General features: G+C 42.6%; 2 protein-coding genes across 7 annotated transcripts in view; one reads left to right on the forward strand and one right to left on the reverse strand.

Moving 5' to 3' along the window:
* The window catches only part of Stx3 (syntaxin 3), a 174,169-nt gene that overhangs the window by 88,391 nt on the left and 69,124 nt on the right, over positions 1-16,654 (reverse strand). For 2 of the 6 annotated variants that reach the window (XR_005492999.2, XM_039092292.2), the window contains one exon: positions 12,704-16,414. The exons of the other annotated variants lie outside the window; for them this stretch is intronic. Coding sequence is in view for 1 of the 2 variants with exons in the window: in XM_039092292.2 (XP_038948220.1) it covers positions 16,404-16,414 (11 nt within the window). In the remaining variant the exon portion in view is untranslated. Of the gene's footprint in view, positions 1-12,703; positions 16,415-16,654 lie in introns of those variants that run through there. 6 annotated transcript variants of the gene reach the window in all.
* On the forward strand, positions 1,669-15,917 carry Cblif (cobalamin binding intrinsic factor). Its single transcript, NM_017162.3, has 9 exons — positions 1,669-1,770; positions 2,481-2,657; positions 4,287-4,400; positions 4,822-4,962; positions 6,262-6,443; positions 10,627-10,804; positions 12,028-12,229; positions 13,506-13,624; positions 15,781-15,917. Exons 1-9 carry the CDS (start codon positions 1,680-1,682, stop codon positions 15,840-15,842), a joined length of 1,266 nt encoding a protein of 421 aa, NP_058858.1. The 5' UTR covers positions 1,669-1,679; the 3' UTR covers positions 15,843-15,917.

Here is a 16,654-nt window from a genome sequence, read left to right on the forward strand (position 1 = left end):
TTACATTCAAGCCACAAGTGCTGGGGATACATCCATGAAAAAGTAGACAAAACCCCATCTCCTTGGAGCATGTACTCTAGCAGAGAAAACAGAATAACCAACAACAGATGGTAGCCAGAGAGTGATGAGTCACAGCAAGTGTGGTTGGTGTCAGGGCAAGGCTGTCATATATGGAGTGAACTGGAAGGCTCCTCTCAAATTGTCCCTTTCTGTAGATATGTGAAAGCAGTGAGGAGCTGTGAGGATATCTGGAAGAGTATCCTTGGCAAGAGGGACATGAAGTACAAAAGATAACAACCAGGAGCACTACATGAGGGATGTGCATGTCTGGAACAGAATGGGCAAGAGAAGTGGTTAGCAGTATGATTACAAAGGAAGCCAGCACATTGCAGAGCCTGGTAAGTAAGTAACAGGCTGACTTCAGTCAACACTGGAGCCACTACATGATGATCTCTCCCTAAGGGCAGTGACTTAACGCTTAGGAACAAACCAGCCCCTTGGAGCCTTGGGACACTAGTTCCAGACCTGTGAGTAGGGGAGCTCACCTTGCTTCACAAGATGACTATAACAGTGGGAAAAGCAGCATGCTTCATAGGGTTCACTGAGCCTACACTTTCTAATTACCTTACAAATAGTACTGGAGTTAGAAAGGTAGCACGAGGTTAAGAGCACTTATTCCAAAATCATCAGGACTAGAGTTCAGTTCTTGGCATGAACATAATGAGACATGTTCTCACAAATGTTCCAAAGGGAAGAGAGAAAGAAGGATCACTGGAGTTTTCTGGCTTCCAGCCTGGCAGAAAAAAAAAAACAAAAAACAAAAAAAAACAAAAAACAAAGTTGAAGAAGATACTCCTGTCTCCAAGGAAAAAGATGGAAAGTGGTAGAGAATGACACTTGACACCCTTTCCTGACCTCTGTATACACACACACACACACACACACACACACACACATACACCCACACGCTCGAGTATGTATGTATGTGAGTTTATATATGAACTCATACATATATGCATAAATTAAATCTTTTAAAAATAAAACGTGTTGTTTGTGAAAGCTACAGGTAGCAGTCTACTTTTATCCCTGGGTAGGAAAAACAAAATTAAATAAAACAATTTCCAGAAAATTAAACTCTATCCCTTGTCTTAAAATCAAACAACCTCAGAGTGTTCTAACTGGAACATAGATCCGGGCTGACTGAACTGCAATAGTCAGCATATCTACTTAGAGGTATAAAAAAGAGAGTCTAAAAATGTGCCCTGCACATTGAAATGAGCTGGTACATACCAAACACCTAAACCTTAAAAAATCATTGCAGATATGCATCGGGAGGCTATTACCATAGGGGAAGTACGGTCTATAATCACACATTAGCCAAATTTCCTACCTGTAATTAGGAATTTGTTAAGAGATACTCATTGTCTTTGCTGCATTACCCAACCTGCAGGTTCATATATCATTCTGCTACTTAGAAGTCACCTTTACACACCATGGAGGGCCTAGACAGCAAGCAAACTCAGATAGGCAAATGGGAATGAGTTGTATCAAGGTAGGAGGGGTCAGCATAGGTAGGTAGGAGTGGCTGGCTCTAGAGCAGATTATTATAAAAATAAGTGCACACAGGAGAAGGTAGAGGAACACTTCACTAGCAAATACTGGTGTTCATGGAAAGGGAGATGTGGAAAGGCATGGCCTGGCTTTCCTTCTACCTCCTAAATGTTCTCTGGGCTGTGGCAGGAACCAGTACCAGAGCCCAGCGCTCTTGCTGTGAGTATAGTGATTGTTCTAATAGGAAAGGAGTGGTCCTCTCTAGAGACAGAGATTTCAGGCACAGTTGAATGGATGAGAAACAGATAATCACTATATGAGTGCCAAAGAGGCAGGCATAAGTCAGGGTGGAGGCATGTTCCATGAACTGTCATTCCTAGAAGTCATCTCCCATGACTTCAGAGCACAATTCTCTGAGAGTCAGGGGGATGCATGTTTTACTGAAAGAGAGTGAATTATGACTGCAGACATGTCGGTTGCTGGAACAAGGTCGATACTCAACAACTGAGAGCACATGGGAGGTTTGAATATTTGATGAGAGCAAGTTATGTCTCAAATCACCGAGAGTCTTCACGTAGAGGGAAGAGTAGAGGGACATGAATGTAAAAGAAATCAGTGGCTTCTGGGAAGTGGCTAGAAATCATGTTAATTACCTCTGAGCTGAACTGCTCAAAGTTTGCACTGGAAAATTCACTTTAAAAAATAGAGATCACTGGAGAATGTCTGAGGATTAATGCATCTCTATAGAAAAATGTTGGCATTGTTCTGTATTCCTCTTCCAGCACTTGATCCCCAAAGCTCTCAGACTTTCTGCTAAAAGACATGAGGCCTAAAAGACATGAGAACTATGTTTCTGGGAAAGGGGCCGAGGGCTCAGGGGAAAGAGGGATGAGTGGTGATTTTGTGCTAAGTGGCTTTCCTCTTCTCAGCTGTCCCCCCAGATCAGCAGCCCTGGGTCAATGGCCTACAATTGCTCATGGAAAACTCAGTAACTGAGTCAGACCTCCCAAACCCCAGCATCCTGATTGCCATGAACCTGGCCAGCACCTACAACCTGGAGGCCCAGAAGCTCCTGACTTACCAGCTCATGGCCAGTGACAGTGCAGGTTAGACCCTGGACCCCTCCCTGCAGCTTGAATCTTCCACATACAGGCTACCTCCAGCCCCCAGCTCTATGTCATCACCCGCCTCAGTGCTGTCTCTGACGACATTTCATTCACTTTTCCCTACACAACGGCAGAGCATCTGTAACTAGACATGAGACAGCAGAATAATCAGGAAAGGGGGCAGGGATGCCCAAGGAAAACCAGATTCAGGGAAAAAAGTGGGGGCTTCTGGTTCCAGACCTGTGGCTTATGAATAAGTCACCAGATGTCACTTACTTACCTTGCCCTCTAAGGACAAAATCAATAACTGATAGTAACAACGAAGTCCGGGGTTGACTTGCTTCACAGGAATTGCCTGAAGCGTCAACGTGCATAACTAAGTTTACTTTCTGCCTGTAAGCTTCCATGGACTTGTACAGACAGTCTCATTTCTTTTCTAAACAGACCAGGGACTCTTCTTTAGCATATATTAATTATATTAAATAACAAGTTTCGTTATGCAGTCATTGATCACACCAAACACACTAGATTCAATGTTTCCTTGAGGATTTGTTTCTGTATTTCCATCTTTGGAAAAAGGAGATTTTAAAATGATGTGGGAACACTGCTGAAAAGTCCCAGATGTGAGGCTGGGGCATGCTGTGTGTACTGACACTCACCTGTAACCACAGCACTCATCAGAAGGATCTCTGTGAGTCAGGGACCAGTCAGGGCTATAGAATGAAATGTTGTCTCAAAACAATTAAAGGGCAGGACTCCAGCTGGGAAGTAGGCTAGTGAAACTGTTCTCGGGTACAAGCACCTGCTGTGCAGGTTTCACAGTCTGAGTTCAACCCCCAGAATCCACATCACAATAGAGGGAATAACTGATTCCACAAAGAGGCCTTTTGACTTTCACATGTGCACTGTGCCTTTTGTGCACTGTGCATATGCACACATACACACATACATGCAGACACTGTGAGTGGACCCACTCACACATACAGTAATAATAATAAACATATGCTTTTTATTGCATTTTATTTACATTTCAAATGTTATCCCCTTTCCCAGTTTCCTGTCCATAAACCCCCTATCCCATCTCTTCCCCCCCTCATTCTATTAGGGTGTTTCCCCCTCCCCAACCACTCACCCCTTCCTGCCTCCCCTGCCCTGATATTTCTCTACACTGTGGGGTCCAGCCTTGGCAGGACCAAGGGCTTTTCCTCCCATTGGTGCTCAACAAGGCCACCCTCTGCTACATACGCAGCTGGAGCCATGGGTCTGTCCATGTGTACTGTTTAGATAGTGGTTTAGTCCCTGGGAGCTAGTATTATTGTTCTTATGGGGTTGCAAATTCCTTCAGCTCCTTCAATCCTTTCTCTAACTCCTCCAATGGGGTCCCCATTCTTAGTTCAATAGTTGGCTGCTAGCATTTGCCTCTGTATTTGTCATGCTCTGATAGAGCCTCTCAGGAGATAGCTATATCAGGCTCCTGTCATCATGCACTTCTTGGCATCTGCTATATTGTCTTGGTTTGGTGGCAACATATGTTTTAAGTTTAAAAAACAAGTGCAATGCCCAGTGTAGCACTTAGCAGCGCCTTGCCTGAGAATGCCTGCCCTGGTTCTTCTGTTTTCTCTTCTGCAGACCTGACAAATGGGCAGCTCGCCCTCACCATTATGGCTCTCACCTCCTCCTGCCGAGACCCTGGAAGTAAAGTGTCCATTCTACAAAAGAATATGGAGAGCTGGACACCTTCAAGTAAGATCTCGTGGGGAGGAAGGAAGAGTGAAGGGGTTCTTCCTGAGAATTTTCAATCCAAAAGGAAAACTTAGAAGTGGGAAGAGTGAAAAGTCAGGGAGGAGGCACAAGGCTACCTCTGCTCTGACAGTACACACACACACACACACACACACACACACACACACACCCTGCACCCCTGTGAGTTTCACTTCTCAGTCAATATGAAGCTGGCTGGGAAGCCACCATCCACCCATCCCTTCTCTTCAAACGGCAGATGATACTTACTTTGAAAAACACTGGCATCTTCCTTTGTCAGTACTGTGTTTTTTTATGTCAACAGGTTTTCTAATGATTTCTATTTAAAAGCTTTGGCCCACATTATTCAAAAAATCTCCAGTGTGGTAAGCGTTAATCTAATGATGGTTCTGTCTCTTCTGAGACCTGGGTGCTGAATCCTCATCCTTCTATGGGCCTGCTCTGGCGATCCTTGCACTGTGCCAGAAGAACTCAGAGGCAACCTTACCCATCGCGGTGCGCTTCGCTAAGACCCTCATGATGGAATCCTCTCCCTTCAGTGTGGGTAAGCTGCTGCCATCAGTCACTGACCCAGGCTGAGAGTATCAGGGTCACATGGATGAGAGGTGGGGATGGAGGGGGACATAAAGGAGAGGAAGTGGAGCAGGACGTGGTTGAGGATAAAAACATTGAATGATGTTTGTTGGACATGTGAGCTAAGGACAGACCTCCAGTGGGGCAATAAACAGGTCACACAAGTCATAAGTTATTTTTCAAATAAAATGGAGATGTCTTGCCTCAACCCTACCTTTTGCTCCTTGTTATTAATTCTCCCACACTCTATGTTTCAAGATGTTTTTCCTTTTGCCATCCAAATGCCCTTTCTATAACCAGCTCACACTGGGCTGCCTGTGAATGGAATCCTTTTCCTGCCTGATGGTCTTTCCTGTGCTTGATCTTTCTATGTGTACTGATCCCTTCTCGGTTGGGGTCCCTGGCATGGAGCCCTCTGCTGCCCTCTAAACAACAATGTCATGTCAGACTTTCTCTCACTGCGCAGGGCTCAGCAGCAAGCTTTTTCCTTTTACTCTCAGACAAGCAGGTAGATACAGTGTCTTCCCAGGGATCAAGAACAGACTGGAATCCCTTTCTACCTGGAATCTCGCACACAATTGGGACATCTCTATCAGTTCAGGACTTGTGGTGATGGACTTCTTTGTCTTCAGGTGTCAATAACACTGTCACTCTTAATGGTGCTCTGAGAATTCAGATGAGGTGGGAAGGCCGGGCGAAAGCTGACGCTTGCTAGTATTTTTCTTGTTCTGGTCTTGTCAGAGTTTGCTCATTTGGTCCACACATGTTTAGTACATGCAAATAACAAAAAGTCCCTGTATTGGGTGCAATGGGGATATAGAGTCACCACTGTCCAAGCATTCACAGAGCCCAGGAGCCACAACATGTGACACAGAACACTGACAGGGCAAAACAGGCATAAACCACAGCTGCTAGAGACTCAAGGCTGCTGTGCTGGGAAGACCAAGATGGCTTCCCTGAGCAGCTGACAGCTGGGCCTTCCAGAACAGCTGATATTGAGATGAGAGAAGTGAGACTCACCACATGCTTGGAGCTGTTGAGTTGTATACAAATGTTTTTAAGTCTGCTGCTTACTGGCTGTTCTGCCTTGGGCAGTTACTTCACTGCTCTGAGCTCCCATTTCTTCATGTCTTAAATGAAGATAGGTCCTGTTCCATAGGCTGTCCCGAGAGCTACAGGAGGTCCTGTACCTAGATTACAATAAGCACCTGATGATCAACACTCGCTGTGGTAGTGATTGTGGTGGGGATCTGTCTCTCTTCTGCCACAGACACAGGAGCAGTGGCAACCTTGGCCCTGACATGCATGTACAACAGGATTCCTGTGGGTTCTCAGGAAAACTACAGAGACCTGTTTGGTCAGGCACTGAAGGTTATTGTGGATAATATCAGCTTGAGGATCAAAGCTGATGGTATTATTGGAGACATCTACAGCACTGGCCTTGCCATGCAGGTAATCATATCCTATATGCTCCTAATCTAGGCCAGACTAATAACCTTGGACTGTAAGGCCAAAGGACTGTGTGTCTACTAATGTGCCTGGGAAAGTCTAAGCAATGTGATTTGGGGTCAATTCCTGAACTACCTTGCCTCGGTTTCCCCACTAAGAAAATGCAGGTGTTTGCTAGCTCATAGGTAAAATGTGAAGACAAACCTAAAAGAATTCATTTTTCCTTTCTTGGAAAAAAATAAAACAAATAAAGGTTTTTTAAGGGCTTACTATCAATGATGACCAGTGTACTAGTAGTAACAGTCATACATTACGGAAAGCAGGTCTTCCCAAAATATTGATGGAACTTTCTGCTTCAAACTTAACAGGAAACTGGGTTTTTTTTCCTATTATCTTTACCCACAAAAAAATTGGTTTGTATTTAAAATGGTTAATGTAAGCAATGTAAAGTTGACTCAGATACACATGCAACTAGATAAATAATAAAATGATCTAGTGAATAATAAGCCAAGCCTGTATCTCAGTTGAGTCTGTTGGCCACTCTACATTTACCTCACTTATCCCCAGGCTTGAACTGGGAAAGATGCTTCTTTTTTGTCCTTTTAAAAAGTATGCTTTTAACTAAAATATAATTGTATCCCCTTCCTGCCTCCATTTGCCAACTATTTTTCTCTTAATCACTTTACATCCTGCTCACTGCCCCTCTCCCGGTGATCCCCTACAACAGTCCTTCCTCCCATCCCCTCCCCTTCTCCTCTTAGCAGTTAGGACCCCCACCCCATCAGTATACCTCCCACCATGGCACTTCAAGTGAGGCTAGCTGCATCCTCTCCCATTAAGGCCAGACAAAGCAGCCCAGCTAGAAGAACATATCTCACATACAAGCAACAGCTTTTGGGATAGCCCCTGCTCCAGTTGTCTGGGACCCACATGAAGACCAAGCTGTACATCTGCTACATATGCTGCAGGGGAGTGTCTAGGTCCAGTTGGTGTATGATCTTTGGTTGGTGGTTCAGTCTCTGAGCACCACAAGGGTCCAAGATAGTTGATTCTCTTGGTCTTCCTGTGGTGTTCCTATCCCCTTCTGGGCCCATAGGAAAAAGGATGCTTCTTGACAACCCTAAATCTGTCACCATCCTCTAGCCCCTATTGACTAGGGCAGAAATCCTCCATGGAAAATAGATGCAGCTGTGATAATGGAGAGAGATCATCAACTAGAATCATAAATTATAAAGTCACATGTGGTCAAACCCTCTAGCCATACTGAGATATTGGTGGTCTAAAGTTTCTAAATATCTTAGGAGATTAAGAGAAAAATACATCATAAATTCCAAACCTCAGAAACCCCAGGAAAGGGAAAGGGCTGGAGGCCTAAGTTTTGTGTAGCTCTGGGCTACTATTAGAAGGAAATTATCTCCTGAGAGAAAAAAAGAGACTGGTGTTGGTATCCTCCACACACTAAAATTTAGAGAAGAGTCCACAGAGCATATGTAATAATCAATGCCAAGCATAAGAATGAAGACAGATCACCAATCCAAAATGCCATGTCTGGAAATGTCTTAGAGCAAAGTCCACTTCTTGTCATGGTCACCACAATTTTGTCATGAAACAAAACCATTTCCTATGGCTGAACCATAAAACAGCATCCCCAAAACTTAGGTCTAGAAATTTCTGTGGAAAGCAGGCAGCCTGAAGGAATGAGTTTAAGATTGGGTTTGCCAGGGTAGGACCTTTGCTTAATCTTGTTTAAGATTTCTGATTGGTTTAGTACCAGATGCAAAACTGTTTACTTTGCCAATTTGGCTTTTGAATTCTATTTGGAATTTCATCCATTTCTAGGTACTCTGGTAGATTATATCAGAGAAGAAAAACTTTTCCTATCAAAGGATAAGACCTTATCCATATCCAGATACCACTCCCCATGTAGATTTCTTGTCACTTATAAGACACATAACTTCTCCCTACCTGCCTGCCTACACATGCACCTGGAGTTTACCCAGAAAGCCTGAAAAGTCAGACCAGCAGGTGTCTAATCTATAACCATTATCTAATCTGAAAAGTTTTGCTGTTGAGATCAAAGGGTTCTAGACCCATTACAAGAGGGTTTGAATTTCAAGGCTGTCCCCATCTTGGACAAATGTTGACTTTCCTTGAGTTTCATTTTCCCCGTAAGAGCAAGGCTGTAACCAAGTTGAATGATACGCGATATACAAAACCATCACAAGTACAGTGCTATGCCTGCTCACTGCCCATGAAATCTAAGCACATCAAGAGTACCATAATCCTTTCTGGCCTTTTCTCACTTACCCTCTTCCTGAATGGCAGCCCTGTATGACCTGAGATACTCTCAAGCCTTCCTAAAGGCAATTCTACCTTGAAACTTCTTGTCCTACCATCACCATCTACTGCACCCAAGTTTCCTCTGGTAGGAACTGACCTCGACAAGGAGTCTGGTAAGATTCTTCATACAGAGTTAGCAATTATCTCTGATGGTTTAATGCTCTAGCATGTTGGAATAAATGTTTTACTCCCAGGAAAAAAATATATACAGTAGAAGCTGCCACTGCTGAGGAGTATGTAGCTGGTACTCTCAGACTAGCCGGCCCTGTAGAGTGGCCTCTATAGAGAGTTGCAGTCTGCATTTGCTGAGGTTAACACGGTGACCATACTTGTCTCAGATGTCCAAGTGCCCACTCTGTTCTACCTAGCTGAGACAACCATCTCTCATTCTCTTCCTTCTCCCATTTTCTCTTCCCAGCTTCATGCATGCTTGTCATTGGCCAACGAAGCTCACTACCACACTTGGTGGCTCTAGTCAGCATAACTGTTAAAGGAAGGGAGGACGCAATGATAGTTTCTACATCACGCCTTGCAAAATGCTTTCCCAAACGGGTCACTGGAACAACAAATGATGCCCCCTCCAAAGAAAAGCAGGATTTATAGTTTCTAATTTAGCCCTAGGAGACAGAAAACTTTACAAGAGTATGTAAATTGCTTGATATAGTAATCCAGACTGGTTTTGCAAGTACCAGAAGTCCAACTTTAAAAGGACAATTTAATATTTCACATGCTTGGGGATGTCCAAGGCTAGATGAAGTAATTTCAAGAATAAAAAGATCAAATGATGACATCAGGGCCCGCTCTTAGTAGTCTCTCATCCCTGGTTTCACTCGTTCTCTCCCGCAGTGTGGAATTTACAATGGTTAATGACAGCTTGGTGTTTACTCATACAGTCCCAACTGAAGTACACAAGCAGGAGAAATGCTTTTCCTTTCAGTCCTGGTGTATCCGGGAAGAATCAACTGGTGCATGAATCCACCAGTCACTGTTCCCAAGGAGACCAGTGCAACCCAGGCCATGACGCCATCTGGAGGCCAGGGCTGCTGAGACTATGACTAACAGTCCTGACAAAGACACGGGCTTTGGGAGAAGTTCACCAAAAGCTGTGTGTGACAACACAAATCAAAAGCAGTGTACTGCATGTGCCAGTCCAGGTCGCCCTAGACTACAGCTCCTTCTGACGCTTGCTTTGTTACCCTTGTTCTACAGCTAAAAACTATTCATGAGTACAGCAGCCCTGGCCTTACTTCCTGACTCTTATCAGTGACCAGACAATCGTTCAGTGGCTAGTTGTTGTTGTTGTTGTTGTTGTTGTTGTTGTTTTATTTTTATTTTATCTTATACAGTGTTTTGCCTACATATATGTCTATGCATCACATGCATGGCTAGTACCTGAGGAGGCCATAAGAGGGGAAGGCCATAAGAGGATGATGGATTCCCTGGAAGTGGAGTTACAGATGGTTGTGAGCTGCTATGTGGGTTCTGTGAATTAAGCCAAGGTCCCCGAGACGAGCAGACAGTGATGTAACCACTGATCCATCTATCCAGCCCGTCATTGTTAATTCTTTCAATAAGCATTTGTTTGTTACTATTAACTAGAAAACTGTACCCACAGCCTCATTCATGCTAGGCAAACACCTTTGCCACTGTGCTACCCTCCACTCCTTCTACAACTATCACAGGACAGATGCTGCGAAAGACAACGCAATTTCAATCCATGTGCTGCTTCATTTGGATTCTGGAAGATCATAAAGATTAGCAATCAAGTTCACCCCTCATAAGAGCCAACTCCCCACTATACCTGTTCTTCCCTCTCTTTCTCTCTCATTGCCCATGCCCACCCTAGGCTCTCTCTGTGACACCTGAGCAACCTACCAAAGAGTGGGACTGTGAGAAGACTATGTATACGATACTCAAGGAGATTAAGCAGGGGAAATTCCAGAACCCCATGTCCATTGCCCAGATTCTCCCTTCCTTGAAAGGCAAGACTTACCTAGATGTGCCCCAAGTAACGTGTGGCCCTGGTAAGTAAGTACTTTTCAATGACCCTTCCTTCTTACATTATAAATTTGCTACTTATAGTTCAATAGCATGTGGCTTGATGTTGAGCAGCATATAAGATTGTTTTGTTAATTTATCCCACATGGATAGTGCTACATCTGATCCCCAACCCCAGTGAACGGGATTCTTGGGGGGGAGGGTGGAAATGGGGGGGAGGATGGGGAGGGGAACACCCATATAGGAGAGGAGGGGGAGAGTTAGGGGGATGTTGGCCTGGAAACCAGGAAAGGGAATAACATTTGAAATGTAAATAAGAAATACCCAATTTAATAAAGTTGGAAAAAATAATGTGTACTAGCACACGACCAGAGTCTAGCCTTCAGAATTCATCTCCTTACACTAAACACCTACTTTAAGAAGATGGAAATCCCATGGTCACAACAGGAGTGTCATTCATTCTACAAATGCACTGCCAAGATCACTATGTCTTCTCTACTCTTTACAAAGTCATAAAGCAGACATACAGACAAAACTACAGTCTTTTCTGTAATGAAGCCAATAGAAATTAAATAGAAATCAATGTCATCTACATTGTAAAAGCAAAAAGAAGAAAAGCAGGAAGAAACTACCAATTGTTGACCTTATTTGGGCTTAAAAGGCACAGATGAAATTCATCCAAGCCTTTAAGATCTAATGACAGCCTGACACTCACAGAACACCAACAGAATAGGGTGGAAACTTGACATGTTACTTTATAGCATCTTTGTATCCAATCTAACACAATACCAAAATATTTAAAATTCAGATTGCCCATGTGGAGCCTTCCTAAAATATTTGTCACTCCAGGAAAAAAAAAACTCTGAAATCAATTCCTTCAATTCTTTTTTCTTATCAAATACTTCCTCCTGGATTCACCAGCTTAATGTGACAGGAAGAAATGATAGGATCTTCATAGACTTCAATACTGAATCTACAGGAGCCAAAGTCAAGCAAACCCGCTGTCATCATATGAAGCATTGCTACCTTGGCCTCACTGCCTAGGCTGCTAGGATGCCAGTAACATCACAAGTTTAACATGGAGTCTTTTCCAGGACTCTAGTTAGTTGTCCAAGTGTTCTGTTAACTAATTTAAAGGTTATTGTTTTCTTGAAATCTTTTCTGGGATATATTGTCAACAGCAATGCTTTTGCATCCTTAACTCAAATCCCAAAACCTTTGATAAACTTGGCGTTTTTGCTCCTCACAGATCATGAAGTGCCACCAACTTTAACTGACTATCCTACCCCGGTCCCCACTTCAATATCTAATATCACAGTCATATACACCATAAACAACCAGCTGAGGGGGGTTGATCTGCTTTTCAATGTGACCATCGAGGTTAGTGTGAAAAGTGGATCTGTGCTCCTTGCTGTCCTGGAAGAAGCGCAGCGCAGAAACCACATGTTCAAGTGAGTGGGGCAAGCAGTGTTGCCCTCCCCAAGCCTGGCTCAAATCCCTATATTCTCCTCCCCATCTTCTCTCTCCTAAGATCACATAACGGGTAACTAATAGAGTTCAGAGGTAAGCATGAATTTGTCTGCCTTTGAAATGTCTATTCGACCCACTATTCTGTTAGGAACGAGTAGAATATGGAAATGGATTACAGAGGAAAGAATTAAATGTTGGGAAATGCCAACTGTTTAAAAAAAGAGGAAGCAATAGGGGAAGATTAGAGGTCACAGTTTAGAAGGAATCAAAGGATTGGGCGAATGCATGAGAAAGAAAAGAGGACACTTGACACCCAAACCCTCTGGATATGTTTTACAAGTTTAGCATTTAATATTGCCCAATTTTTCTTCTGTCTGTAAATATAAAAATGACACATGACACATAGTAGAAACTTAGAGAGAAAAAACAAAGGACCAACTGCCTCCTCAACCACATTATAATCAGTTATTTAATAATCTCATAGAAATTTTTTCTACATGTAGTACAAACAGCTGTGACTCATCAGAGTCATGGTCTGGCATATTTTCCTCTAAAATTTGTGTTCCTTATTTTCTATGATTTATTTATTTTTGATGATGTGGGGATCAGATATATGCATGTGAGTACAGGTACCTACAGAGGCCTGAGGCACCAAATTCCGTGATTCTTTATGTAAGATCCTTTAAGAATTTGGACATCTCTAGAGTTGATCATTAACAGAGTGCACCCCATATGACCCTCATGCACACTGTCCTCTACAATGGCTACTCTTTTTACTATTAATTTAATATTATTTAATATTTCCACACAATATTCTATACAAGAAAAACCTTGGATTTCAACTGTGCCATGGAGATATATGTAATTTAATGAGTAGAAATGTTGAATTGTACATACATGGAGGTACTCATTCACCCGGAGTCCTCAACATACCAAAGAGAAATAAGCCTATGGAATCTGGCAAATGGGTACTGTGCAAAGTAAAAGTGTTTGTTCCAAATAACATATCCATAAAACATGAATACCTAAATATAGAAATGCCTCTCAACCCACTCAACTGAAAACATTAATCAAAATCATTCAAATGCTATTCATTGAAATTCCACTTTAAGTGGTACGGTTCCATGCTCACTAGTCATTTGTACTTTCTCTCTGAACATTATTTTTATCTGTTCTTTAAAGCATTTGAACACCTGTCCCTCCGTCTTGCCTCCTGTTGCCTGGCTTCAACCAAGGTTGTTCACATTTTATTCTTAGATTTGAAACCACAATGACATCCTGGGGCCTTATTGTCTCTTCTATCAACAATATCGCTGAGAATGTTAAGCACAAGACCTATTGGGAGTTCCTTAGTGGCAAAACGCCTTTGGGTGAAGGTAAGAAGAGCAGAGGAATGCCTTTTTCTTCCAGCTGGAAGCTACATTTACTAGTCCTTTAATTCACGTACTTGGCTAGTATTATAATGTGTGTGTGTGCTCATACTAAGGATATGTATAGGAATTGAGTGTCACAGATAACCATTACATAAATACTCTGCAATTGTTAGTGACTCTTTTTACAGGAAGGTAACTAAATTTAAGAGATGTGAAATAAATTATACATTGGTGCTTAACTCCAAGGCACCAAGTACATCAGCGTAGCATTAAGGAAAGAAATAAAAGTTCTTCCCACTTCCCCTTGGGGCCATTTCACCAAGAGCGAGTTCAGACTTGAATTCTCTACTTCATCAACCCTGTGTCTTCCATCCTCTGTCCTCCTGTTGCATGAGTCTGAATCTGTGCCTGCTGTAAGGAGCGGTCTTGTCAGTCTCTCTGGCCCTGTGCCTGACTGTGTGTACCTGCTATGTGTCTGCTAGACGGCTGTGTGTATGTCCCTGGCAAAAGCTTTACTGTGTCTTTATTGAACAGCACAGAAAGCATCATACGGGGATGGAATAGGACATTTTACAGAAATATGTAACAGTCCTATAAACACCAGTGTTTATCAGCCAATTTTCATAAATAGATGTTTTCAAACTTCATGGTAGATTTTAGGAAATTGCTTTCATCTTATGTATTTGCTGCTCTCAGCAAATGATAAACATGCATTGTTCTGGGTCTGGGTCTTGAAGAGTACATAATAAGAACTTAAGATTATCGGGAAAGGGAATAACACTCGAAATGTATATAAGAAATACTCAAGTTAATAATAAAAATAAAGAAAGGAAGAAAGAAAGAAAGAAAGAAAGAAAGAAAGAAAGAAAGAAAGAAAGAAAGAACAAACGAACGAACTTAAGATTATACCTATGCGTTATCTTAGGTTGTAAAGATGGATTACATAGAGAATTCAAGGCAAGTATGTCGATTCTTACACTTCTCTTAAAGGCAGGTTAAGCGAACGGGCTGAGTACGCAATAGGGTAGCAGTCTTAAGTCAGAAGTAACCTCAAGGTGTAGTATTAACCCTGCAGTGAGGTCCAGCAAAAAAGTCCCAGTGTCTTAGAATGTAAGAGATATTTTAGAATATTGCATCACCACAAGATGTCAAGGGCACCTGTTTGAAAAATGAGCCTAGAGTTCGACAGAACAGAAATCAAGTTCAGGTTTCCAAACCCTAAGACAAGTGAGCTTTCTAACTAGGGTCATCAAAACTTCAGTCCTTGCCTTCTGTTTAGTCTCTGATAAAGGAATGTTTGTAACTATGTATTTACAAATAAATATGGCAAGAATGAAATTCAGACTCCAGCAACTAATATTTCTGAAAGGTTTTGCATAAACACTGAAACTTCTTCCCACTTAAAGAGTACTGGGCATGGTTTTGTCTAAGGATCATGTTAACCTGACCCTGACTGTCACTATGAAGAGGACTGTGACTCCTAACAGAGTCACAGGAGGCCAAGGCTATCTCTTGAAGGCTCCATTCTTCAATTTTACCATGGAGAGATGGTTTGCTTGCCATCTACCATATAGTTAGGAAGAGCTGGCCAGCGGAATTCATGGGCTGCAGCTCCTCTCATAATCACAATCTTACAGTACACAAATATGGATTCAGTCTCTACGGCTATAATCCCAGTTCCTTCTTTTGTCCTCCATAAGCACCTTCACACATGTGGTGCATGCACTCACACACACACACACACACACACCATCATCATCATCATCATCATCATCATCATCATCATCATCATCATCATCATCATCATCATCATCATTTTAAAAGAAAGAAATCCCTACAGGTCTAGCAAGAGCTGGTAAAAACATTTGGCACCAGGCTTAGAGGCCTAAGTTTGATTCCTGGGAACACATGATGAAAAGTGAGAATTGACTCTCACAAGTTGTCTTCTGAGTTTCACATGCATTCATCCACATAGATACACACAGATAAATAACAATAACAAAAAAACATTTTAAAAGAAATCCTTAAACAAAACTCACATTTCTGCCCTCTTCTCTCTACGGTAATCATACCTACCTCTCTCAAGGTTAATATGCTACTGTTTGATTTGGAAAGTTTATGTGCACCGTGAACACTTGTTATCCTCTGCCTTATTCCAGGGGTTGCATACTATATTCCCTTCAACTACGAGCACATCACAGCCAACTTCACCCAATACTGAGAAGGAGTATCTTCTGTTGTATGTGACCAAAGGATGGTTTGGTTTCTTTTCATATCGTTTCAAATCTGTACCAAGAAAAGCAGATATTAACAGTGCTACTCCATTCCTGAGCCACGGTGTGGAATAAATGATGCAGGTTCCTGAGGTGCTCACCACTGTGACTCATGAAATAAAATTCCTGGCTTCTCAAAACAGACTGTCAGTTGTCATTTATACCAATTGCAAGGGAGAAGGAAAGCCTTGGTGATATCTGGGGAGATCAACGCAATCTTCTGGACTAAATGATGCAACTACTTATTCAGATGAACTATTAAAACTCCAGTTTGGGTTTCTTATACTAAGTGTTCCTTCACAACTCACCTAATACAGACATATATACAGATACATTTGTATTAAATAAGCAAAATCATTCCATATATAATTCCACAATGGTTTTTAGCTCAGTAAATGATGTCATAACTTCTAGTTTTTCTGGGTGAATTTGTGTTTTAAATTGTTTGATGGTTGTGGAGGAGGCCAGAGAGACGGCTTGGGTGGCAGGTAAGAGCACTTGGCTGCCCTTCAGCTCACACCTGCATAAAGAGAATCTCTTATAAGCATCACCTGTCAATAAAAAGGCCGATGGCCGCCCACACCCGCGGATCCCGGCCCGCAGCAGCTCTCTGCTCCCAGACCCGGTGAGAGAGAGACCCAACTGCCTGGTCAGGTGGGCACTCCTGAGGCTGCAGAGCGGAAGAGACCACCAACACTGCTCACCCCTGCCCACATCCCTGGCCCAAGAGGAAACTGTATAAGGCCTCTGGGCTCCCGTG

This window comes from Rattus norvegicus, chromosome 1 (assembly GCF_036323735.1).
Source record: "Rattus norvegicus strain BN/NHsdMcwi chromosome 1, GRCr8, whole genome shotgun sequence".
In the NCBI taxonomy this organism is placed as follows: Eukaryota; Metazoa; Chordata; class Mammalia; order Rodentia; family Muridae; genus Rattus; species Rattus norvegicus.